This window comes from Protobothrops mucrosquamatus, unplaced genomic scaffold (genome assembly GCF_001527695.2).
Source record: "Protobothrops mucrosquamatus isolate PMUCROS unplaced genomic scaffold, P.Mucros_1.0 scaffold129, whole genome shotgun sequence".
Lineage (NCBI taxonomy): Eukaryota > Metazoa > Chordata > Lepidosauria > Squamata > Viperidae > Protobothrops > Protobothrops mucrosquamatus.
In genome coordinates this window covers 1096679-1122576 of record NW_015386496.1, presented here as the reverse complement: position 1 = coordinate 1122576, position 25898 = coordinate 1096679, and the positions used below count along the sequence as shown (strand labels likewise).

The following is a 25898-nucleotide window of genomic DNA, read 5'->3' as shown; positions in this document are numbered from 1 at the left end:
GTAACCTTGGAGGTCATCTAGTCCAACCCCCTGCTCAGGCAGGAAACCCTATACCATTTCAGACAAATGGCTGTCCAGTCTCTTCTTAAAAACTTCCAGTGTTGGAGCATTCACCGCTTCTGGAGGCAGGTTGTTCCACTGGTTAATTGTTCTAACTGTCAGGAAGTTTCTCCTTAGTTCTAGGTTGCTTCTCTCTTTGATTAGTTTCCATCTGTTGCTTCTTGTCCTGCCTTCAGGCGCTTTGGAAAATAGCTTGACTCCCTCTTCTTTGTGGCAGCCCCTGAGATATTGGAACACTGCTATAGGACAATCAAATCACGGTCAAGTAATTCTGAGTAATAAAATAAGGTTTACTTTGCTTTTTTAGGCTTAACTGCAATGTCATCTCTTTGCAGGATGTCTCTTTGTTGAGATGGATTAAATCTGAGTAACAAGTGTTACTTGTTATATTGTAATTAGAGTGCTTATTTAAAATATCTGCAGATTAGAACAGAAAATTTCCAGGAATTGAGAATACTTCAGGAATAATGAAAACAATATAGTTTTCATTAAGTTTGTAATTGCCATGCAAAATTTCAATCCTAATCCTAACGTTGGACTTGTGTTACTGTAAAGTTCGCTCGTGCAGTTTGATGAAAGAAATGGAGCAGTGTATTTTAAAGCAATATTTGGTCCTTAATGTTCTGACCACGCCAGCTGAGGTTTATGTGGAGGTTTAAATGAATGTTTGGCATAGTGGCATTCTGCCTAAAGCACGTGTTCACTCAGGAACGTTTTATCTCCTAATTTAACACAATTGGGGAGTCAGCTGCAAGCATTTGCTGAAAAAGAACAGGGCCTAAAGCTGGAGTGAGCAGCTGAGAGCTCTCTGGCTATGATCGGACAAATTCCTGCTCATGATTACAGCAGCAGATGGCCAGGAGTATAGGCAAGGCTGGAATTTGTCCACCTGTTTTCAAAGTGGCCCCTTTGCAGATGGGAGATAGAGACCTTTGTAAATTTTTCTCAGATCTAATATCAGGACAGGGGTACATGGTCTGCTTTCAATGTAGAAAGCTCCTTGGTTAGGCTATCATTTATTCAGATATAATAAAAATAGCAAAAGTAAATTGAAAATCACGTTAAGGGGTAAAGGGGCTGATAGGCAGTGTCCAGAGCACAGAGAACTCATGTAATTTTCCTCCCTGGTGGATTTCTAAGGAAAATTCCTCAAGCGAGGATTCACACGGACAAAATATCCTATTTACAGCAGCAATTAAATTCCCCTTCTGCCTGCTTGGTCATTTTTCCCTACCCAGACTGAAGCAATATGTGCTCTTCCTTTTTTAAAAAAATGCAGCCAGATATGAAAAATATACATTTTTGAAATTAATAATCAGCTTTCCACAACAGCTCTCTCAAGCCTTCCCAGGACAGAATCTACAGACATTTGGGTAAAGCTTTATTTCTTCAACTTCTCAACAATCTCACGTTATGGAGCCATCATAGATATTTCAGCAAAAGGTTTCATGACCACCGTTTGAATTTTGGCATTTTGAAAACAATGAGAATAAAAGTGAAGCTCAGTAATGACACACTTGTTTGGAAACCATTTTAATTTGTTCTTCATCCTTGTTATGCTTATAACTGTATAGTGTCACTATTGCATCATATTGTCATACTGTAGAAAAGGTTATGCTTTCCAAAAGGGCAAAAGTCAACAGCTTGTCTGTACCTGTTTCCTTTCCAGTTGCCAGGAAGATTGCAGAGAAAGCCACCAGCAATTTATAGCGCTGTTCTAGGAATGTAACATACCAATACAATTGACCTAATGTACAAGTTAATATTTCTATAAATGCAATAGAAATAGTTCTATAGATTCCTCAACACAGTTGGTAAAAACAACTTCAACGTATACCTCTTTGACTGAGGATTATGCCTATGCCTATTAATAAAATATTACATTTTTACATTAAAAATACCTATTGGTTCCTCTTAGTAATTTCCTGGTCACATACAAGTGACTTGAGTGACTCCATCTTCTTGGTCAAACTGTCCTTCCTCCAATTCTCTAAGCATGCCATCGCTGCTCATGAATGCAGGGAAGCTTCCATAGTGGGCAGATTCATCCTTGGGCCAGCACTGTGGAGAAGGTGCTATATGGAATTCCTCTGTAGGATGCATGTGCTGTACAGGCTGAGAAGTAGCTGTGTCTGATCCAACTTTTCCACTTCTTATGTTCAACTTTTCTTCTCCAAATTGCTTATTATTTTTTTTCTGAAATAAAAAGGAGCTTGATTTATAGTTGATCCAGGCAGGGATCTTTTTGAATATGAACTGGGATTTTAGAATGGCTGGATTGTAGTCGAATTTAGGGTTTTTTTTCACACACACTGGCTGCTTTTACAAAGCAAGCTTTGACATCTAAGACCGAATCCAGTTATGGAATGTAGTTCCTTATCTTTGTCTTCATAATTATGTACAGCCAGCACAGAGCCCTGCCAAGTTCCCAGAAGACTGAAAAGATTTTAGATGCTGAATAGGGAGGATTCTGCCAATGTCTGCACAGTATTCTTATCCTGTAGTTGGAATCAACCATTAATTCAACAGACTATAAATCTGGCACTCCAGCATAGAAGCACAAGTGCTACCGGATTCTTAACTACTCCTGTTTTGTATACATTAAACAATGCTTGTTCTCATTTTGACCTAAAAATAGTATTTGCTAAGAGGTAACTTATTAGAAGAATTTTTAAATTAAACTCTAAATTAAACTTCCAGTATTGTTATACAGTGTAAAAATTCTTTCATGGTGAACTTGATTCCTAGTAACTTCATGTCCATACTACTTTATTACCAACCTTACAGGCTTTTGCGGGATGTTCTTCAACTTCTCTGTTAGGATACAGCCTTGGGATTCCCTAATAGCCTCTCATCCAAGTATAAATCAGGGTTGATACTATTTAGGGTCTGATCCAAGACAAAGTTGGCTAAGTCATGCCTCCTCCTGAGCTACTGCTGTACAAGGTTTTCAAGCAGTATTCTTGTTCGCTCCCTCCAAGTTATTTCAGCAAATCACCTCCCCTTTTTTTTTCTAGAAATGTTTTGCATATAATAAAGTCTGAACTGGAAAATATCTTTGAATTGCATATCACAACACCTGTGATTTACAATTAAACAGCAGAAACATATTTTAAGAGCAAAATAGCAGCTTTGATTATGATTGCACCCTCAAACAATTTAAATCTAAAACGATACATTAAAAGTTTGATGCATCCAAACAGGGATGAACCTATGTCGTTCTGTTTAAATATTTGATTCCTAGTCTTATGGAGATAATTTTTTTAACCTTTTAGCTTTTAAGATATAGTTCCCAAAGGCCACTATTTTGTATATTTTATATTACTAACTGAAACTGAAATACTAATTCCGAAATTTCTTGACCAAATGTTTTTAATAGTCCTTTAATCTCCTGTTTCTCTCATCATAATACAGTTAATTCAGTGATTATTTCTATTGATAAGCTATTTCTGTAAGAAAAAGCTTATCAATTAGTACATTAAATGATTAGTACATACATATAGATTTATAAACTTGTTTTAATCAAGTAGGGTTTTTTCTACAGTGGTTACTGTATGCTTAGTGTATCATATTTTTATTTAAGTCCAAATATTTTAAAGTTTAGTCTCCGCACTAATTAATTGAGACAATTGTGACATTACTCAGCAAATCAAAACCTTAGTCTGTTTAGAGCCGTGGTGGCGCAATAGTTAGAATGCAGTATTGCAGGCTAATTCTGCTGACTGCCAGGAGCTCAATCCTGATCGGCTCAAGATTGACTCAGCCTTCCATCCTTCTGAGGTCGTAAAATGAGGACACAAATTGTTGGGGGCAATATGCTGACTCTGTAAACCGCTTAGAGAGGGCTGTAAAGCACAGTGAAGCGGTATACAAGTCTAAGTGCTATTGCAATTGCTGTAAATTAAAACTAATTAGGAAGAAATACTTCATTGAGACATTCTAGGAATAAAAGTTTCTGAAATTCTTTATGTATTCCTTTTTTGAAACAATGAACTTGGTCTACAAAAATGTGGCATGTGAACTGCTTTCCTTTCCCTTCCATCTGTTTTAATTTCCTTCGCTCCCACCCGAAGAAATATAATTTTAAAATCAGGAGTTCCTCCTAGGCTAAGGGGAAAGAAAAAATTTAAAGAGATGCAGGCCTCCTTCATTAAACATGAAATAGACTGTTTTTTTGCCCTTGCTTAGCATAATGGCCCACACTCTTCAGGAGAGCCCTTCAAAAGAAGTTTGAGAAGAGATGGGGGGAGGCTGCCCTGGGGAAGTGACTGCTGAAATGAATGAATGGCTCTAAGAATTTAAGTCATGCTTGCCCTGCATTTGCAAAATGCAACCTCTTAAAAATGGATAGTGCTAAACTTTCTCATATTCAGTTTTCTGTTTCTTTGATGTCCACATGTCCTCAACTTGTATTTTGCTTTTTTTTCCCCTTTAGACATTTTCAGGCTTTAGGCATTTTTAGTAACTTGTTGCTAAGACTGCTTTAGGGAACAAAAGAGAGAAAATGAGCGAAGAAAACAATTGGTCATTAACAGTCCTTTGTGGCTATTTCCTTTGATCCTTTTCTCTTTCGTGAGATAAACAAACAATGCCAAATCTCAAAAATACAACAATATTCATTCTATAGGCAACTTGGCTTCCAAAAAGATTAAGGGGTGGGGGTGGGATTGGATGTGGCAGTACAAAGGACAGAGGGCCGTGCAGAGAGATTCCTTGTAAGAAAAAATGTTAATCAGTTCTTGACCCTTAGGACTCTACACAGAGACAATGATTGCAAGCCAGAAATAAAACAGTTATTAGTTTCACCGCATCCTGCTAAAAAAGCTGTGTAATGGACAGTGTGCATAAGGAAACAGGCAAAGGATCATCCAAGGACATCACTTTGGCGAAGAATTCTGAATCGTTTTCAATGTGCTTTTTATCTCACATGGAAATGGATAACAATTTGTCACATAGCTCATCCTAGGAATTGCGTAACTCTACACAGTGCGCTCTTTATAATGGTGTGGAAAAAAGAAGTGCTTTCAGTAATAATGGAGTTCTTTCACATATTGCCATATAGGTGTTGCAGACTCCCGGGGCATGCCTAAGAACTTCAAATGGTTTTGCAGGATAAACAAGAGGAAGTTAGATTTTATGTATATATATATATGTGTGTGTGTCTTAAAAACAATGCTAAAAACCGACAATTGATTCCTGGGAGTGTTCATAATAAAAACATACCAATGTGAATGAGCACCAGGAAAACAAAGCCCTTTAAAAGTTTTAAAAAAGGCTTTAATAAATAGATAATAACCCAAGCTTTCGCCGGCTTTCTGCCGGCATCCTCAGGGGTTCATGTCGGTCAATGGGAGAGTAAAAGGGGGAAGACCAAAGAAAGGGAGAGGTATGTCCATGGAATAGGAAACAGGCAGGAGAGAGGAGAGTGGGTGTGGAGCGAGCGTGTGAAATAGGCATGGCCCAGGTAGATCAGCATTGGAAGAAGAACGGAAATAGAACGGCGATTGGCCATTGGAACTTCACGATAGCACCTTTGGGCCGGGTGCAAATGTGGCCGCAGTATAAGAAGTGCCCTCCCATTGACCGACATGAACCCCTGAGGATGCCGGCAGAAAGCCGGCGAAAGCTTGGGTTATTATCTATTTATTAAAGCCTTTTTTAAAACTTTTAAAGGGCTTTGTTTTCCTGGTGCTCATTCACATTGGTATGTTTTTAATATGTGTGTGTGTATATATATATATATATATATATATATATATATATATATATATATATGTATGTATGTATGTATGTATGTATGTATGTATGTATGTATGTATGTATGTATATGTGTGTGTGTATATATATATATATCTTGCATTTTGTATAGCAGCAAGCTGTAAGAAAGAAAACACATTCAAGGGAGACAGTTGACCTGTACAAATTACACAGCCTCTCTGCTTGTGCCAATAAACCCTCTGAATTCTCTCAATCCCCTTTGCCACATGAGCCCTTTCCCGGTTTACATGATGGGCAAGACAGACAAGTGACTTTTAAGTGAGAAAGCAGGAATTATCTCAGATTGTAATTCTTACCTCAGGTATCTGGACAGCTGGATTCCCCATAGCTGGCCTCTGAAGGAAAACAACTTGCTTAGTGGCTAGATTGCCTTCACTGAAACATTAAAGAAGCTGTTTTTAAAATTCTGTCTTTCTCTCGTTTTGTTCATATACAATTCGATAGAATTCACTGAAATTAATAAGGCTGAAACTGGATGATACTTTATTAGTGAGGTGTCACATGCATCAAACACACTTGTGTATGTATTTAACACATTTATTTATATATTGCCTTCCTTTTAGCATCCAGCAAAAGACAGTACCCCTTTCAGTCACGACAGACTCAATCTTATGGTATTTCAGCAAGGAGGAATCTCGTGTGTCATCAAGGCCTGTCCTCAGAGGCCACATTATTCCTACCTACAAAGCAACATATTAATAACTATGCTTTTCCAAGCAAATTCTTCTCTTAATATTTAAAAGAAATGTAGTAGCAAAACTTATTCAGCCTCTAAAATTAACTTAGTGACAGTGCATGAACAGCTAGTCATGTCCAGACTTGCTACATCTGTTAATGTAAATACACATTTGGCTTTCCATAACAGTAATGCGGCCAAGTCATATTTAACCTTGGAATTAATGATCTTGATGAGCGCTTTTATGGTAGAGTTTCCCAACCTTTCTGGTTTGCGGACTGGTGGGGAGGGGGGAGGCTCCACTTGAGCGGCTGGCAATTGTGTGCACAGCTCCATTTATGTGAGTGGCGTGCAAGCTCACCCATCATAAAAATGGAGCGCGCTGCATGTGTTTTTCCATTGCTCACGCAAGTGGGGATGCGTATGTGCGCATTCACCTGCGTTTCCGCGACCTGGTTGCAAATAGCTCATGGCCCACTAGTGGACCGTGGCCCAGAGGTTGGGGACTTCTGTTTTAAGGCAGTCTATTTGTTTTCATTAACATGTTTTTATTTCATAAACATGATACATACACATACCTTATTATTACAACATCTGTCTGCCTTGAAAGAGCTTCCTTCATTCTAAGTATTGTCAAATCGTCTGGGTCCACATATTGTGCAAAGAACCAATGTGGTTTGTTTAGGGTTTTTTTTGCAAACTATGTGACCTTCATCATTATTAAGTTCATCAGAAAAAGTTAAATTTGCCATCCAAGCATTCCCATTTCCTTGTGAACACATATATGTCTTTTTTTGTTGATTTGTTTTTGTTTTGGAGGGGTGTTTTGCTTTTGGCAACTATAGCGAATTGGCTTGTTAAATCATCTTCCAGAATGGTTTTTCATCTTCTGAATCTAGTCTGCAGCCCTTGTTTTTCCTGATACCTTCTCATCAATGCAGCTATCCAAATTCTCATCAGGATTAGTTTTTTCAAGATTGATCAAGGCCAATGCATCACCTGTTCTGCAAACTGTGGTTTACAAGATTGGCTTAGTACAGTGCATGATACTAGCAACAGCATGGCCTAGTAATCAATCAATCAGTCAATAAAACAATCATTAGCATAGTAAACATCATAGGATTCCATTGAGAATGATTATGGATGACATTAGAGAGACAAGAGAAAAAGGGGACCAATGAAACAAGAATCCAGTCATTTTTCTGTTTTTTGTTTTTTGTTTACAAAAGGGTGAGGTTAAGAATTTCTCTGGAAACAAGTCATCTTTCTATATCCTATTTTATGTTGGGACACCATGGAATCATCAAAGGCATAAACTCATGGCTAAACTTTAAGTTTAAAGAAATATTCCATGCTGAAGCACTGAAGCTGCTGTTTTAAAGAACAAGTTTAAACTAGACCTGGCCTTATTGAAATGCTGAGCACGATAAATGTCAGGGGATAAATTCACAATTGAATTGAATGAAGTTGGGATTGCCCCTGAATTTCAATGAAGGAAGGAAAGTACATTAAAAGAATCTGTATTATATGTTGAACTTTCTTCTCATATTTTGTCTTAACAAAAGATAAAGCTGGACTTGGATTGAAAAATGAGGGAAGAAAACCCATTGCTGCAACTAGATATTTACCATAGCTTTTGCCTTTTTAATTTGCTACTTGTAGATTATATTTAATGGCATGACTGAACTTGTTCACTAATAAGAATTGAATTTATACAGATTGTTCTGCTTTTTTTCATACTGGAATAACTACAGGGAAAAAAATAAAGGCAGTGGAAGTCTAAATGACATAATACATCAAATACTGTTTTGACAGGATACATCACCTTGATTTCAGTTATGGTCAGTTACTAATGATAATGTGAACCCTGTTAATGACAATCGTGCTAAGATGTCCAAATCCCTGCTAGCTGCTGATCATTAAGGCAAATCTGAAGACAGAGAAGCATTTATACTCCTCCATCCATGTTTGACATCTTCCATCTTTCACTGCAAAGGAAATCTTACAACTTCCTCCAAGGTTAGGCTTGTGGACAAGAGTTGGGAGATCCTGAGTGCTTTTATTTTACTTGCCCCTGAAATAGCTCAATATTCCTTTTCTAAAGCTTTATTCACTTGGGATTTTACAATTCTTGAAAGCGTTTTCTGGAAAGTGGTATCCAAGGAATCCTATGGCCCCTGGGTACATAGGATGACACCCTAAACCTTGAACAAGCTAAAAGGCGTTTTCATGTATGTAAGAAGGCAGAAGTTCCAGAAACTCTTCTTGTTACTGTTTCCATTATCTGGGGGGGGGGGGAATCCTTTTCTATAATAGTTGATTTTTGGTGGGTCTGCTTTAGGGAGAGGATAACAGGAAATCGTAGTGGGAAAACAGAAACTCTTCTAGTTATAGGATTTAAAGAATTATTTTGGGGGAAATGCTAATATTCCTGTAATCCTCTGAACAAAACTATGTGTGAACTGATGCAAAAGAAAACATCTCTGCCTTTAGCAGAAAGCAAAAGCTATTAATATTCCGCTTGCGTACTGAGGTCAGAGTTCAAAGACTGTGGGAAAAACAGAGAACTGTAGACTGAAAAACATGTTATTCTTTTTTTAACCATGTGAGCAATGCCGCATGACAACGTGAGCATAAAGAGTTTCACACAAATTAATGCAGCACTTCCTCAATTTTTTTAAATTGAAATAGTAACTGTTTATAATTCAGAATCACTAGCAGCCTATTCTGACAGGTGCGGAGAATACTTTTTTAAAAAAGAACTAATGATGATTTAATTCAATGACTTGGACTGCACTTTTAAAACTGAACCAAATAACATCTTCCCCAATCATAACAACTTTCCCAGATGGGTCAGGACTCCCATTTAGCCATGAATGTGCCAAAGCAGGCTTCTAGATTACAGATTCCTTTGTGCACAAATGCTTTGTGTATCATTCATGTGGCTGATCCAATTGCCTGGCAGGTTCACATAGTCCACAGTCAGTAAAGGGGGGGGGGCTGGAATCACTCACTTTAAGAAGCTGATAAAGCTTTTAACTTTTTTTAAAAAAAAAACAACCTTTTTTCTGATAGCTGATTAAGAAAGGGGTAGAATTATATAAAATTTGGTGTATTTATATGTTATAGAAAAATAATGTAAGAGGAGATGATCGGCTAGTACCCCTAAACTGCATCCGAAGGATGTGGAAAAGAAGGTGATGGGATGTGTAGGATAGTTGGAAAGGAGGAAGGAGGAGAGGGTGTGGGTTGGAGGGGAAGGAAGGAAGAGGGAAGGTAGGAAGGTTGAAGGAGTGAGGGTGGATGCAGGGGGGGGGGACCGCTGATCATTTCTGAAAATATATTGACTAGGTTTTCTTTTTTGTTTTTTAATGAAATGCACCTCATTTGTATTATATGTTTATTTGAAAAATTAAAAATTTGCAAAACAAAGAAAGGTTGCTGATTTAACACATTATGTTGGATTGGGATTATGTTGGATTATTTCCCTTCTGATCAACTACCATATGTGCTTTTAAAGGAAGAAATAGATTGGTTGAACTAATTGTTGGAAAATGATTGCTCAAAATACACTTTTACTTATCCAGTTTTTGTAGTTTGTTGTGTTATTTGGAATGATACACCAGTGATTTAGAAACTATCGGGAAGACAATAGCAATATGTATCTTATTTATATTAATATTTTTTCTGTGTATAAGTTATAATTCCCCATCAGTTGTACAGTTGGCTCCAATGGGGGAGCATCACAATGGAGGTGGTTGATCGATTAATAACAGATCCCATCTTTCCCCCCCCATCCTGCTTCCGCCCTCTCCATTTTTTAATTGGCCTGTAATGTTTGGATTTTGTGTTAACTTATGTTTTTCCCTTAAATAGTTTTTATCTTTTATATTGTAAGCCGCCCACAGTTACCTTGAGGTAAGATGGGCAGCCTATAAATTTTATAACTAAAATCAAATCAGTAAAATATATTTGAAAAGCATTTTATCATTTTATCATTTTCAGAGGACTACTTAGAAAACTAGATTTAATTTCCTTTTAAATATGTACAATTTCCCCTGTCTCCTATTAAATAATTATGTTATGATATATATATGAAATTTTCAGTTCATAAGAAATGAATGCTTTTTTGTGGACTAGTCTTTCTTTATCTGCATATGATAAAAATGAGTTTTGTATTTTTATTGCTTTTTTGTATAATAGTTCAAGGGATTTCAGAGTAGGTGAGTTGTTTAATCCAGTTTGATATAATAAAATATTAGTATATGTGGAATTAAGAATAGTTTCAAACCTGGCATAAAGAAAAGGGCTAAGAGAGTGTGTGTGTGCATATGTGGACATAGGTGTGCATACTGAATAGCTAGTTTGCATGTGACTTTGGTCACATTGTGCAGCTGTGATGAGAGCCTCTTCCCCTCTATGTGTAGGGAAGTTATAGTTTATGATCAACATCCCTCTTTGCATGTCTTGTTTTCACAAAGGACTACTATTTATTATGACTCCAAAAAATACTATACAGTTTTGCTTATTCATTACTAGCACATGATAGCTATTTAATGAATCAGATGCTATTTCCTGCAACAGTCAGTTGGTTATAAAAGATTTCAAACTTCCTCTTTTTTCCCTTAATGCCCTTTCTACAATTAGTCAAGATAAGGATGGGGTCTATGAGCTGAGTCTGTTTGCCTTCATTCTATGGGCTGAGCTTGTTTTTCTTGAAAGACATGGTATTTGGTCAGCAAAGATACCGGTCCTGATGGAAATAATGGGATATCTCCTGTTAACTTTTTGCAGCCGATCACTTCAGCGTGCAATAGGCAGAAAATGTAATTCTAGGAGATGAAACTCCTAGGACATTTATTTCATTCAGACATTTCAAACTTAAATGCTCATCTTCTTTAAATGCTATTTTTTTAATTTGCAGACAAATATTTCTAAGGTATTATTTTAAAACAGGGAATTCCAAAATTGCTGCTATCCTTGTGAGAAATAAAACAAAAATAACACTGTAGGGAATACTGACGCTGCCTCTCCAGTTCAAGAGAATTGGTGCAGGACCTAGGCCAGTTCTCATGGAATAAATATCTAATTGCTTGAATCAGTTCCTAAATTACGGTACTCTGCCCTTTTACAGACTATATGGAAAGGTTTTTCCCCTGCCTGCCTCCTCTCAAGCAATTGTTGCTGAAGTAGTGGGCCACCTGCCCAGGAGATAGACGTTTAACTCTATCATAGAGAGAGATTATTTAATTGTGCTAACTGATGGTTAAATACCAAACAGATTTTTAAAAATCTGCTATTGGTTACAGCTGACCATTACGTCTTACGCAGACATTAAAAAAAGAGGGGGGGAAATCACCAATGTGGAAGAAAACACAGATATTTGCTAATATGAAGGCTTTCTTCCTGCAGACAATTGAACTGTTTGTTGTGCTCTCAGATGTACGTTTGAGTGAGATGGGCATGGATATCACCCATAAATACATAGACCAAGGAGATGTCACCGGTTACTCCCGGCGTAGTTCTGAATCATTCATGAGGCATTCCATTTATTCTCATGTTTGCTTTACAGGTAGTCCTCAGCTTACGACCACCGTTGAGCCCAAAATTTCTGTTGCTAACTGAGACATTTGTTAAGTGAGTTTTGCCTCATTTTACAACCTTTCTTGCCATAATTGTTAAGTGAATCACTGCAGTTGTTAAGTAAGCAACACAGCTGTAAAGTGAATCTAGCTTCCCCATTTACTTTGCTTGTCAGAAGGTCACAAAAGGTGATCACATGACCCCGGGACACTGCAACCGTCATAAATATGAGTCAGTTGCCAAGCATCTGAATTTTGATCACGTGATCACAGGGATGCTGCAACAGTTATAAGTGTGAAAAACGGGCATAAGTCACTTTTTTCAGTGCCTTGTAACTTTAAATAGTCATGAAACAAACTGTTGTAAGTCCAGGGCTACCTGTATACTCTTGTTGTATTTAGCAACTAGCCCTCAGTTGCTTGTTCATATTTCAACAAGCATTTCCTAATTTAAGCCATCACTTTTTGTTTTGTAAACCAATAAACGTTCAGTTATTTTTTTAAAAATTCATGTTTCTCAATGATCCATTCAAGAGGAAAAATGCAGGGCTAGTCTCTGATTCAGCCACCATTCTGCAAATCTCAAATAATGATCTGAATTCCTCTCCTCGGTCTTTCAAAATAATGCACAAGAATATCAAAACCTCATCAGATTTTCCATATCTCAGCATTTGCACATAAGATTGCTGAAATTTCATGGATATTTTTTTTAAAAAATATATTTTTTTAAATGTATGTATGTATGTATGTATGTATGTATGTATATAAATGAAATCCTTTAGGCAATAATATGAAAAAGTATTTTTCAAAATTAATTGAGGAGCTATTTGTGACCCATGCAGGCTCTGTGTTGTTCACTGCTGCTATAAAGAAAATCGACATTGGCAAAACAGAAACGCTGCTTCCTGGACTACTTTTTAGCCTCTTTTGCCTTCAACTGCATTCCCAGGAATAGGAAGGGAAATTGTTATTTCATCTACCTGTCCAGTCGGATGATAGGAGTAGGCAACACACATGTTAAAAGCCAGCCAAATTCAGCCAAAGTGTGCAGTAAAGGACCATAATCTGTTTTGATTTCACTGCCCTGTTAACAAAAATAGATACAGAAATATATATGTAAGAACAGAGTAAGCATTTCCACAGACCAACCACGAGATGTGGAGAGGAAGGAGGGGAAACCCAAAGGTCCAGGCATATTAAAAAAGGATTATTACCCATTAGCATACAAAAAATAAGAACAGTGTGTGCACATGCACGCACAGACATGCAGACAGTTTTCTGGTATAGTTATGTTTTTTTCTTCCTATTGCTGTTCTGGTGTGTCTATAGAGACAAATTTGACAATTTCATATTTCTTTTCCTAAAGAAATTCAGTTCCATTAAATTCAGTTCTATTTTATTTTTAGTCTGGACCTCAAAACACAAACCAAAAACCTTTGCCCATTTGTGAAATGCATGCCAAAAGCTGATTTTATAATATTTACTATAGATAGAGTAACCCAGTGCTGGTGTAATCAGAAATGATTCCTGGAGTTGCAATCTTATTCAGTTGTATAACACACTGGAAATTGCATTAATATATACGTTTAATATATATGACTTATCAAACATTTTAAAAGTTATGGTATACATCAGTGGTAGGATTCAAATATGTGAACAATTGGTTCTCTATGTGGATGCAGCTTCCGGAAGTCCGTTCTGGGCTTGGGCAACAAAAAATTAGCTACCGGTAATAATTGTTTTGTTTCTATAATAGCATAATAGTTTTTAAAGTGTTATATTACACAAATATTATTATTACTGGTATGGCCTCAAAAATATTTCAAATCACATTAGGCCAAAAGATTGTTTCTCTCTCTGTGTGTGTGTGCGCGCGTGTGTTGTGTGTGGTCTTGAAATTTCATTCCTCACAGCCCTTTGTCCTTAATCTTCTCTTTAGGTTCTAAATGTGATTGAACCTAAAAGTACATATATATTGTGACTTCAATGATGTAAGTAAATTGATGAGCTAAGAACAAAGAAGAAATTATCTGTTTATAGATACAGAGGACTTTTCACTCTTAAGAGCTCTAATTCATGCAAAGCCATTTCTGCGTAATTATTGTATGTTAAACAGTATTTTTTAAAGAAACTTCTGAGAAGCTTCTGTTGCAGCCATATCACTACCATTGGAGCTACTTTGTATAGTAAAAAATGGAGGAAAGGGGAAAAAACTAAGTAATGTGTAATTCTCCTTCACCTGCACGTGCAAATTCTCTAGAATGGAGTAATTTGTATTTCACTTTATTCCTGTCTCTTTCTGAATTCCAAAAGCCACACTATAACAGTTGTCTGAGTTACTTGAAGCTATAATAAGGGTTGATTTGCAACTTCTAGATGTTTTGGACTAAATTTCACAGCTCCTTTCTTCTCTTTAAGTATATCAGCTGAGGTAAATTGAAGTTTAAAAGTTCTGAAGAATTCATTACTTGTCCCTGACATATGTGGTACAATGATTGCTGAGATTACATGATATAATTAAAAACTAATCAGTGATGTTTATTTCAGTTGTCAACACTTATTTATGGAATCACTTGGGGAACTGAACTGCTCAGCTTTTTTGTGGGATAACTTCTGTGAAATGATTTATTATTTTATTCTTCCAAGAGATGATATTGCACTTATGCATTCTCGGTGAATGGCCAATCCTTTAGGCAAACCTTATGCCAAAGGGTTCTGCATTACAGAATATAAAATATGCAAATCCAAATGGAAAATGCTTCTTAGCATGAACTATTCAATAATGTGACACAGAAATGGCAATATAGTAAACCCTCTATTTAACAGTCCTCAGTGTAACATCTTTGGATTTAACAGACAAAATATGCTAGATCTGAGTTGTTCCAACAAAATTTATTAGAACAGACTTTCCTATCCTTTACTGCTAACAAGAAGGAATATAGCGGGAGAACAGAAAATGAGAAACTAGGGTACAGACCAAATATCTTAATAAAGAGTGGATGTTTGAAAAGATAGATACGGGGAGCCAAAGAACAGATGACCATCTGAGACTTGTCAGCTTTGTAAATCTGGGAGGGATAACCATGAGGAGGCCAGTGGCTGAATTTGGTTGGTGAAACTTCCTCTTTCTGCATGAACAAATTACAAATTTCTTTCATGAAGCCTTGCATGTAGAAAGGGCAGCCATTGTGGCCACCTCCCTTGAACCAGAACCAAAGTCGAAGTTGCCCACCTTAAGCTCAGGAATATGCTTTTATGTCCAGAGAAGCCAATGCACTGATTCTAGTGCTGTGACTTTCTTTCTAGTACAAGGGAAGGAAAATGACATTGTTTCACACTTCAAAATTTAGCCTTGTGATTCCTTTTGTTCCCTCCCCCCATCCCCAATCCACCTCACCATTTATATAAAAGGCAAACTCCATGTTAGATAAATTGTACAGTATTTTAGACTGTAATTGTCATCACCTTCAGGAAAGTACAATTTCTCATATATAAGTCTGCTTTTGAGTTTGAAAAAATCCCATTTGGATTTAATTCAACTTAATTTTAACAGAACCACGTTTCATTTTCAAAGTCAAGATTTCATTTATTTGTTTCTTTATTATTGCAAACTCCTGATATTCATTTCTCTGAGCATTTTTTTAAATTTAAACAGAACATTTTCTTTAATGTCTGCCTATCAGCAACAGCTTTTTAGCTGTGACAACCACTCCTACCATGTAAAGATTTGGCCTTTATGAACACTAGAAAACAAAGATATATACAGGGAATGATTACCTAAAATGGTAATTGAACTGCGAGTTATTTTCTGCTGAAACCTCGTCCATTTAAAATTACTCGCTCACATATTGATTATTTTTCTGATTGCATACTGAGCTTATGTAAACCCTTGAAATTAATCAGGAAGAGTAACCTAAATTGTCAAAAATAAAAATAGGGAATTACCTCAATGACAGTCCATTGTTCTACAACAATAGCATCATTTCCTTTCCTCTCCGAACCTGGAAATCCCGGTTCTTCTTCATATATAAATAACCCTTCTAATGATTTGGGCCCAAAGTCAGCTAGAGAAAGGAAAAAAAAAGAAAAAGTAGTAAATAATAGGCATTTACAAAATATTTAAACTTTACAGAACCACACTTATGTATGCTTCCTTTTTCTATCTCCCACATGATCATTCTGATGTGATAGTCAATGAACAGGATTGTATGTATGTATGTATGTATGTATGTATGTATGTGTTTGTTTGTTTGTTTGTTTATGGATTTAGACACTGCCCACCTCACTATCTAAGTGACTGTGGGTGGTAACTTTTTCCTCCTGTCAAATACCATCTATCTTGGGTTCCTATGATGAGTGAGGTTGGGATGGGCAGAAATGACATCAGAGCCAATAATGCAACCAAGTTGTCTTTTTGACACATTAGCATTCATTACTAACACCATGCTGAAATACTATACAAGTGTCTAAACTTCTGCAAAAGCTTTTCAGACTAGACTGATGTTACCTATCCTTGAATTACACATTTCTAAATAATGATTAGGGCTACTAAATCTTGGTTGTGAAAGACTCTTTGTTGCCATCTAGCAGCTGTTTTGATTTTTTTTTTTTTGCCCAGATCTGGTTGTCCTATTTTCATGTATTTTCAATTTAAATTTTGATTTGATAGGTGTAATATAAAGAGAACATGCAGTGCATTCCTTAAACACAAAATGAACCTGGTATCCTCATTTCTTTCGAAGTAAAATGGCAAATAAGGTACAACAGCAAAGCAAATTCTGGGTCAACCTTCTTACTTGCTTCAAGCAAGTCATCTGCTGCTTATTTTACTGTTAGAAAGATTACATTTAAAAAAATCAGTTTAAAAGGAGACTGCATATGTTAAGAATCCACAGTCCTCATCTGCATCTATGAGATTTATGTATTAGTTCATTACTTGAATCACTTCGTGTCTAGTTTAGCCTTTAAGAAGAAATTCAATTCAATTTTAGAAAGTAAATAGCTTAGATATAAATAAGAGTATAATCTGAATAGACATGTTTCTTTTATCTGGTGGCTAATGTTAAAAAAAACCATGTTGAGTGTGATTCACATGATCAATTCTTCCTGCAGAAACCAGTTAAAAATGGGTAAGCCAGCTGCCCTTGTAAAGTAGGTAATGTAGGGAGTTCATCACATATCTCATTTCTTTGAAACAAAACATTTCCATGACAGCAAACATTTCAGGTTTAGGTTTTCATTTTTGGTTATCTTTTTAAGCAATTCAATTCAAAGTGGAAGGCCAGATCAATCTGGGAACTTAAAGTTGACCTCTCCTACAAAGAACGAATTGGAAGTCTGAAAAACTGCTTAATCTTCTCCAAGCCTCTTTATAGCTTTTTTTTCTGCCTAGCCATTGGTAGTTCTTATTTTTCACTCCTAAATTAAGGATGAATAATCCCTCTTTCTCTCTTTGACTCTCTCTTGGTGGGAGGAAAGGAAGTGAGACTTCCCCTCCCCCAGTCATTCTGTTCAAAACAGTTGGTTCTCTACACTGAGAAACAAGTGATACGCATAGAGAACAGCTGGTGGGGGATCTTCATTACTTCTCCCTTCCCTCTGGTGATCTTTTAATAGTTCCCTGGAAGAGAAAGCCAGTGAGTGATAAATGTAGTATCTATGATGGTGGGTGGGTGACAGATGCAAGCCTTATCTGAAAGCCTTGTCTATCCTGAATCAAACAGACCATTGTCTTTATTTACTCTGCAGCCTATTTTAAAACTTGCACACTTTTTTTTTGTATCTCCTTGAATTTTCTGAAATGAATTCTGCTAATATCCTTATTTTTAGGTGTGAAAATAGTATCATTATCCTTACCTTTAGAGGCTTCCCAACACACAAAGGAGTCAATTAATGACAACCCTTGTTTATAATAAAATGTGGTTAAATCTAACCAATCGGCATCCAATGTACTAATCACAGGTCCTTTCCGCGACACTTTCAGAGACAAAATACCATCATGATAGGTCCAACTGGTGGAATCATCTTCAAACACATTGAAAACTGTATATAGTTTGGTATCTAAGAAAAAAAAATGAAACAAAGATATTATTAGGATAATATACATTGTAAAAATGTCAATGGGAAGGAGATTATATTTACAGATTTTTAAAAAATCTAAAAAATTACATTTTGCATTAAGAATACAAATTAAGACCCATATGGATAAAAGCCCAGCATGACATTTGAATACTACTTTAATTCAAATTGCTATATCAGTCTTTCAATATGTAAGTTAAGTTGTTAATTCAGGTACTTAAATCCAAACTCTTCATTTTCTCTGTACAGAACATAGTTTCCTCTTACAATTTACATTGTGATTTGCAAAATGTTTTTCTTCTCTCTTTTGTATTGTATTGCCAGGATTTTTCTTTCTCACTTTTTCTAGCATCTAATGCCTACATTTCCATTCTTACATTTTAATTGCCTCATCTATTGCAGCTACAGTCATACTTTTGCCATCTCACCAATCATCTTGCAGCTTTAACTATGCTGTGGACATCTCATTGGATTGCCAGTTTGCAAACTAAACTTGGCAACCTTATCCCCTAATCTTTCCATCCAAATCATCCACATGACACTGACATTTCTCTCTAAAGTTCATTCTCCTTTAACTAAATTCATCCTCCTCTTCTACTTACTACCATTCAACTGTTTGCTACTTTTTTTATGATTCCCATTATTCATCTTTCTCTCAGAATTCATCTTTTTATATCTGTGTTTTACAATTTATGAGGGGTTTAAGGCTGGGTGCTACCATGCTATTTTTTTCTAATAAACTCAGTGGCAATTTTCTCTAAGTTGTTCAGTTAAATTTACTTTATTTTATATCAATAATCAGCAGATGACACAAAAACATAATGAAAAACAATAGTGTTCAATTTCGCATCTCCTATTGCCTCATTTTCATTGCGGTCACACAATTTTAGTTACAATATGGGAGATTGATGGTTTCATTTATTTGTTATTATGTATTAAACAATCTGAAAGAAGGAGGTTTACATAAAAATCAGTACTTCCTGAGAATTGTTGCACCAGATATTAGATATAATTCTTTTGAGTATCCCATGGAAGTTATAATATATTAGTATGTGGTGTACAATTTCTATCTGCTCAGATTTGCATGGGCAGTGTGCTGACCTTGTGGGGTTTTAGAGGGACAGATGCTGTATCTGCCTTGAAAACGTTTTTCACAACTTGGCAAAAGTAAGAATCTTTAAATATTTGGGGGATTCCTAAGTATTCTTGGCAACCTATGTTCTAGGCTCTGTGAGAATTGTTGACTTCCATTTGATGCTCCATATCATTTAACCTTTGAAAGAGTATTTGTTCAGCCAGTTTTTATCCTAAAGACACTAACAATGCGGAGGATAACACATATGATGTTACGTTTGTTCTGTTGCCGTTTTCCAGATTGAAAATAATTGTTAAAAAAAGTAGAGGCAATGCATTTTTCAGTTTTCAAATTTGGATCTATATTTGTCCTTGCTGAAAAAAAGGACAGATAAACACAGTTATACATGAGAAAAGTTTAAGAACACCTCCAAATACGGTTGTACCGTTTGATAATCCTTCTCTTAAGCTATTGTTCTTAAAAATGGATTCTTCTCTCGTTTGAGATAGCTACATAGTGCATATAGAATATATAGATGATGTGTTTAAATACCTTCTTTTTCCTTTAATTTATTTGGGCTGGGACAGCCTTCTCTTCCATCTTGAAAATCAGTCTTTTGTGCTGGCTTGCCATCTGGCTGAATTTCTTCCTGTATTCCACTCTCAGAGGATTGACCACTCGGCGTCCCTTCATTCCAGATTCTAACATTTTCGTCTGAATCATGGCTCCTCTGCTCTCTGTTCCTTCTGCACAGAGTCGAGTCAGACTCCATATCTTCACCCATATTTGTGCCATTGCAGATTTTAGACTGAGAGCAAGTCTGGGTTATAAACCCAACAAACTTCATTCCTCTTTTAGCAGCATCATTGACCTATATTTTTCAGAAAGACAGTACTAATGCAGGACTAGAATTTACAGTCTCCTGGCCTGATGCCTTAACCCTTATACCAGTGGTGGCGAACCTATGGCACGGGTGCCAAAGGTGGCACTCAGAGCCCTCTCTGTGGGCGCGCGTGCCGTCGCCCCAGTCCTAGGCCTTCAGCTGGGTTTTATAAAACCTTTTCGCTTTAGGCCTCCATCATCGTGTACAAAAAAAAAAAAAGGTTCAATCAATCAGTCAATTTCAACTTCTCGCGGGAAAAAAAAGATCTTGCAAAGTTGGAATTGATTGATTGGACTTTTTAGTCTCACCCAGTCTGCCGTTACCACTGCAGCCACGCCCACCCAATGGGCCACACCCACCCGGCACCCGACGATGCATAAGTGGGTTTTGGGTTGCAGTTTGGGCACTCGGTCTCTAAAAGGTTCGCCATCACTGCCTTATACCAAATTAGCTCTTAAAACATACTTGAAATGTCTTAAAAATCAATGCAAAGCTTTAATAAATGCTGATGTTCTGGAATTATTTGTTTATGTATATCCTAATAATTCAAGGCGGCAAACATACCTAATACTCCTTATCCCTTCCATTTTCCCCACAACGATAACTCTGTAAGGTGAGTTGGGGTGCAAAAGAGTGACTGGCCCAGTAGCATTCACTATCTCCTGGTTTCTAGCCTGGTATTGTATCCACTAGACCAAACTGGTTGTCATTCAACATTTCATTCAACATGATATTCAACATTTCATCATGGAATGTCAACATAGAATATTCCAAGGCTGCATTCTGCAAGCTTTACTGAACAGCTGAGAGACTCGGTTATCATACAGAACTAAATATATGATTCAGTGGAATATTTCGTCAATAAGGCCCTGGCATTCTTCTGAAGAAATCCTAGCATATTTTTCTCTTCTGAATTTAGAAATCAGGTTTCTGTGTAAAGCAGGCCAACACAAAGAAATGGATGGGAAAACATTTTCCATAGCTGCTGCCACCACTGTTCTATTCAACTTCTACCCATCTTTGACTCAACAGGAGCAGCAGGGGAACGGGAAGAGTTATGGGAGAACTCAATGGCAGGAATCTATAAGTGGGGTGCTAGCATTATTTGTAGTGCTTCTCCTCTGCTGCAATCAAATGATTCTCAGTGTTTGCAGGTTACATACAATTTAAAACATTTGGGTGAATTTAAAACCAATCAAAACAGTCGTAACAATAAAGCCAGTCCACAGATTAGCTCTGCATAAAAACAAAAGGGAACACACACACATACACACATGCACACACAACCAAAACAAAAAAGCCAGGTGGCATCAGGGAAGGAACTCAAAGAAAGCCCCTCCAAAACAACCCAGTTTTTAGGCTTCTAGAAAACTGACAAGGAGGGGGCGAACCTGATGCCCTTCATGAGGTTGTTTTATAATATTGGTGATACCACAGAAAAGCAAAGTTGCCCAGCTTCAGTATGAACCTCTCGAAATTGTGGAATTATGAGAACTGGTTGAAACAGATGATTCAGAAAGTAGTTACGTTATCATCAAGACAAAGGTTGGTATTAGATGTGTATGGTTTTGTTTGTGAACAGTATTTGAGTTCTCAAAGTAGGATTATGGTAAAAGAAAAAGTGAAATATTCAGTGAAAATGTCCATACCTTCTGTAGCACTTCCTTAACTGCCTCGTTTGTTAGTTTTTCGTACGTTAAAGGACACTCCTCAATCAGAAGCCTGGGTTGTTTTGGTTCTCTCATTGGTGGATTCTTCTGGCTAGAACACAGAAAGAAAACAGCCTTTGTTAAAATTTGACCTATCTTGTGCAAAATACTAGCAAGCAAAACTTTTTCATTCCCAAAAATTATAAATTGAATGTTGGCAACTGTCTTGTTTGGGTAGCTCTTCCGTTATTTGTGATTCTTTTGCCCATACATGTTGCTTGGAACAGAACTGAATTGCCCATTGAGCAGCCTTATTTACATTTCATTTAAATACTAAATATTTTTCTGCTGAAATATGCAAGTATAAATATGTAAGTTAAAAAGCAAACTTCCTTCAGATATCTAAGAGGTTTCATTGATGGTATTTTAACCATAATGCAGATGGAGGGAGAGTAAGATTTGAGAGGCTTAATTTGAGCTACAAACGCATTACTTTTTTGTAATGGCTTTGAGGCTAGGGGTGCGTCTATGTGCAAGGTATGCAGGAATTTGGGCGTATTAAGAATGTTGTTGAGGGCTGGAGTTTGGAGGTTTTGGTGCAAACTGTTTGGTTAAGTTGGGAATAGGACAGGGCAGTGTCAGCCAGTTCTTGGACACCGTGAAGCAGAACTTCCCCAAGTTAGCCCAAATTAAGCAGAGTATGGTGGAGGTAGGCTGTCTGGTGGCTTGGAAAATATTGGAGGTCTTTGACTGCCAAGACACCCAGAGCTGCAGTAGAGAAATCTGGAGTGGCCTCCCTAGCTGAGTAGCTTGAATCTGGGGCTGGGTTTTTGGTAGAGTTCTCCAAGCTTATGGTTCTGGGAGACTTGAATCCATCACCCCTGAGTGTGAACTTGGAAGCAGCTTAGGAATTCATGGCCATCACAACAACCATGGACTTGATTAAGTTATCTCTGGCCTGACTCACCTCTGTGTGTGGGGGGGAAGGTGTTACATATTATACCCGGTTTTTATTTCAGAGCAGTGGCAGCATGGGGATATTACAATCGCTCCCTTGTCTTGGACAGATCACTCCCTGTTGAGCAGGGAGGTAGGAACTATTTGATTGGTCCACTCTAGGCATCTGATGGATTCTTTTGGGTTCCATCCAAAAGGAAACTTCGGGTTATTCTTAGGGGTCTGCTTCTACTGAGGCCACTTGTAACAAGAGGATGACAATAGTCTTGGACTCAGTAGGGCCTGTGCAGTTATGCTTGTGGAGCTTGGAGAGTCCTCATTAGTTTTCAGAGGAACCTCAGATGATGCAGCAGCATAAAAGATTTCTAGAGTTCTGCTGGAGGAAAGTGAGTCCAGTTGGGTTAATTAATTGGATAATTTCTATCTATCCTTCAACTTTCCCTTAAAAAAAAAAAGTACTTGGCTTGCAGCTCCAGGGACAAAATAGTTGCAAAAAGGGTTTTCATCATGACAAATAACTGTTATTGTTTGAGGTTCACCAAGACGACACAAGCAATAAATGACTGCCTGCTAAGTCAGAAGATAACTGTTTTCTAACAACTAGTTAGATTTAAAGATTTGAATCTTAGGATATTTCAGCTTAAGAAGCTAACAGTAAGGAAATGTTACTGTCTTGTTCCACATTGTTTATGAAGCACAGATAGCTATGGAGAGGACAGAAGTGGAAACGTTTGTCCTGTGAAATGCTTTAAATTAACATTTTAAGGTTTAAGTTGAGCTTAGTACATTCATTATCTTCAGCTTTAACAGCACTTAACATCTCACAGTCATATTTAGGTAATGTAATATACACAAATACAATTTTAGCTATGTTGAAATATTTCAGAAGAGTTTCGAGAGCTGAACCTGAAGGAGTTCAATAAATTAAAATTAATTGTAAGTAGCTCTCAAGAAGAATATATTTAGAACTAATACCTGTGGCCTTTTTGTTATACATCATGATATTAATATTAGTATGCCAATAATAAAGATAAGTTTATTATCTTATTGTTTTATTGTTACACATATATATTAAGGTCATGTAGAGTGTTTTTCTTGCAATGTTCGTTATGTCTCTGGAATAGTTTCCTCCTATTTAAGAATGCTACAGTTCTCATGCTGAGAAAATATATAAGGAGAAAAGAATATTGTGTATGTTTGCTGCCTAGAGTTACTTATAAAAGTAATAAAGATGGGATAAAATATAATAAATAAATATAATAACCCTATAAAGGGCAACTTGCAGTTCTGATCATGCTTTCAAGAGTAATCAGCCTCTCCCCCAATAGTCTGCTTGTAGAGCAGGATGAGGAGAGAATAAAAAAGAACAAAGAGGTTGTTAAAAAATGAATCAGAGACAGAAAAGAGGTTTGTCAGCAAGAAGACAAAAAACACTGAGATGTTTCTCAAGATGGGTATAGTCACTTTTGGCTCAGGTTTTTGACCCAGTTTTAGAACAAGCCAACAATTGGTACCCAAACAGACTGACATCAGAGAATGCAGCCTTGAACCAGAAAAATAATGCCCACTTTCTTACAACAGAAGTTTTAGTTAGGTAAAAATATATCAATATATGAACTGATATCCACCCATTATATAAGAATATATAAAAAGCTACTAAAAATGATTTCACAAAGCCTATTTGTCTAGCTTGCTTTCCCGTCAGTACCTAATGTTCTAGGTGTACTATGGTTAAGTTCAGCTTCAGTTTTAAGCAATTCTTCACTGGAGATTTAATTTAAGAATCTCAAATTCTTTCCAGAAGTATAGCTGGAAAGTCACATTGTTGGTCACAATTACAGTACCAAGTATCGAATAGCTAAAGATTATCAAACGTGTTTTTGCATAAACTTTCATGGGCTGGATGTAACTTTCTCAGATGCATAAAAAGTTATCTCCACTAACAGTATCTACAGGCAAGGATGCAAAGAGAACAAAAATGTCAGCAGGAACTAAAAGCAAAATCATAGTATTTTAGTTCTATTTCTTTCTGAGGTTACTGCTTGTTTGCTTCCATCTCTCTCCCCATTTCCCATTTCTAAAGGGAGAAATTGTCTAATGGAAACGGTTTCATCCTCCAAAGCTTCTGTCATAATAAATGGGCTTAAAAGTACCTGTGACTTAATTGCATGTTTTGTCTTTGAACGCAAGGGTTTTCTATAACAAAAAAACTATCAGAGTGGCACCAAAATATCGTGGAGGATGGAGAGGATATTATTTTTGCAAATCTCCTGATTTAGACAGCCTTTTGCAAGAGGAATAAACGAAGTCATGCAGTTTAACGTAAGATCTAATTTGGTTCTAAGATGGAACAAAGTTATGATTTGGTTGTCATAACACTCTAATAGCAGGGAATAAATTTTTCAATGAAGGAACTTTGCTCAATACACAAGCTTACTGGAATTTAAACATTTATTGTAGTGCCTACCTGAATTTGAGACGCACAAGCACAACTCGATAGATGTGACTTGCTGGAAAATGCCTTCTTTGTCCAGATGACAGTAAAACAGGATGAATAGCTCCTACCACATATCCTTTATTATAATACTCCTCTACATTCTTTGCAATATCCAAAACAGAGCATATTTTGATAATTTCTGGATTTGAGGTAACTAAAAGGATTAAAATAAGAGAAACACTTGATATAGGATTCAAACATTTAAAATAACTTTTGGTAAAGATTGAGTTGTACAATGATATATTATCACTAGATGGGTTCACTATTCACTAGCTCACAGGTCGGCAACCTGCGGCTCCGGAGCCGCATGAGGCTCTTTGAGCCTTCCCCTGCGGCTCCTAGCCTCCATTTACAGAGAGAGACAGAGAGAGGCACTTGCTCTCTCTCTCTCTCTCTCTCTCTCTCTCTCTCTCTGTGTGTGTGTGTGTAAGTAAAAAAGAGAGTGGACTCACATGTTCTCCAAGAAGCTGAAAAGCTTTTGGGGCGGGGCTCCTCCCTTTGCTGCGTCTCTGCAGGAAGCAGGAAGGGCAGGAGAGAGCTAGCTAGCCCAGCTATGCTGACTCAGGAATTCTGGGAGTTGAAGTCCATGAGTCATAAAAGAGCTGAGGTTGCCTACCCCTGAGCTTGTTGGAGAACAGCTTGAAGCCAGCTTGCCAGGTGAGC

General features: G+C 36.9%; 1 protein-coding gene across 2 annotated transcripts in view; it reads right to left on the bottom strand.

Annotated features, from left to right (window-relative positions):
* Nucleotides 1–705: 705 nt before the first annotated feature.
* RFTN2 (raftlin family member 2) overlaps nt 706–25898 on the bottom strand; it is a 29086-nt gene continuing 3893 nt past the window's right edge. For both annotated transcript variants that reach the window (XM_015813033.1, XM_015813032.1), the window contains 8 exons: nt 25206–25389; nt 21782–21893; nt 19802–20120; nt 17953–18156; nt 16042–16160; nt 13077–13180; nt 6135–6213; nt 706–2256 (listed from right to left, as the gene is read on the bottom strand). In XM_015813033.1, coding sequence (XP_015668519.1) covers nt 1990–2256; nt 6135–6213; nt 13077–13180; nt 16042–16160; nt 17953–18156; nt 19802–20120; nt 21782–21893; nt 25206–25389 — 1388 coding nt within the window. In that variant the 3' untranslated portion in view covers nt 706–1989. The remainder of the gene's footprint in view (nt 2257–6134; nt 6214–13076; nt 13181–16041; nt 16161–17952; nt 18157–19801; nt 20121–21781; nt 21894–25205; nt 25390–25898) is intronic.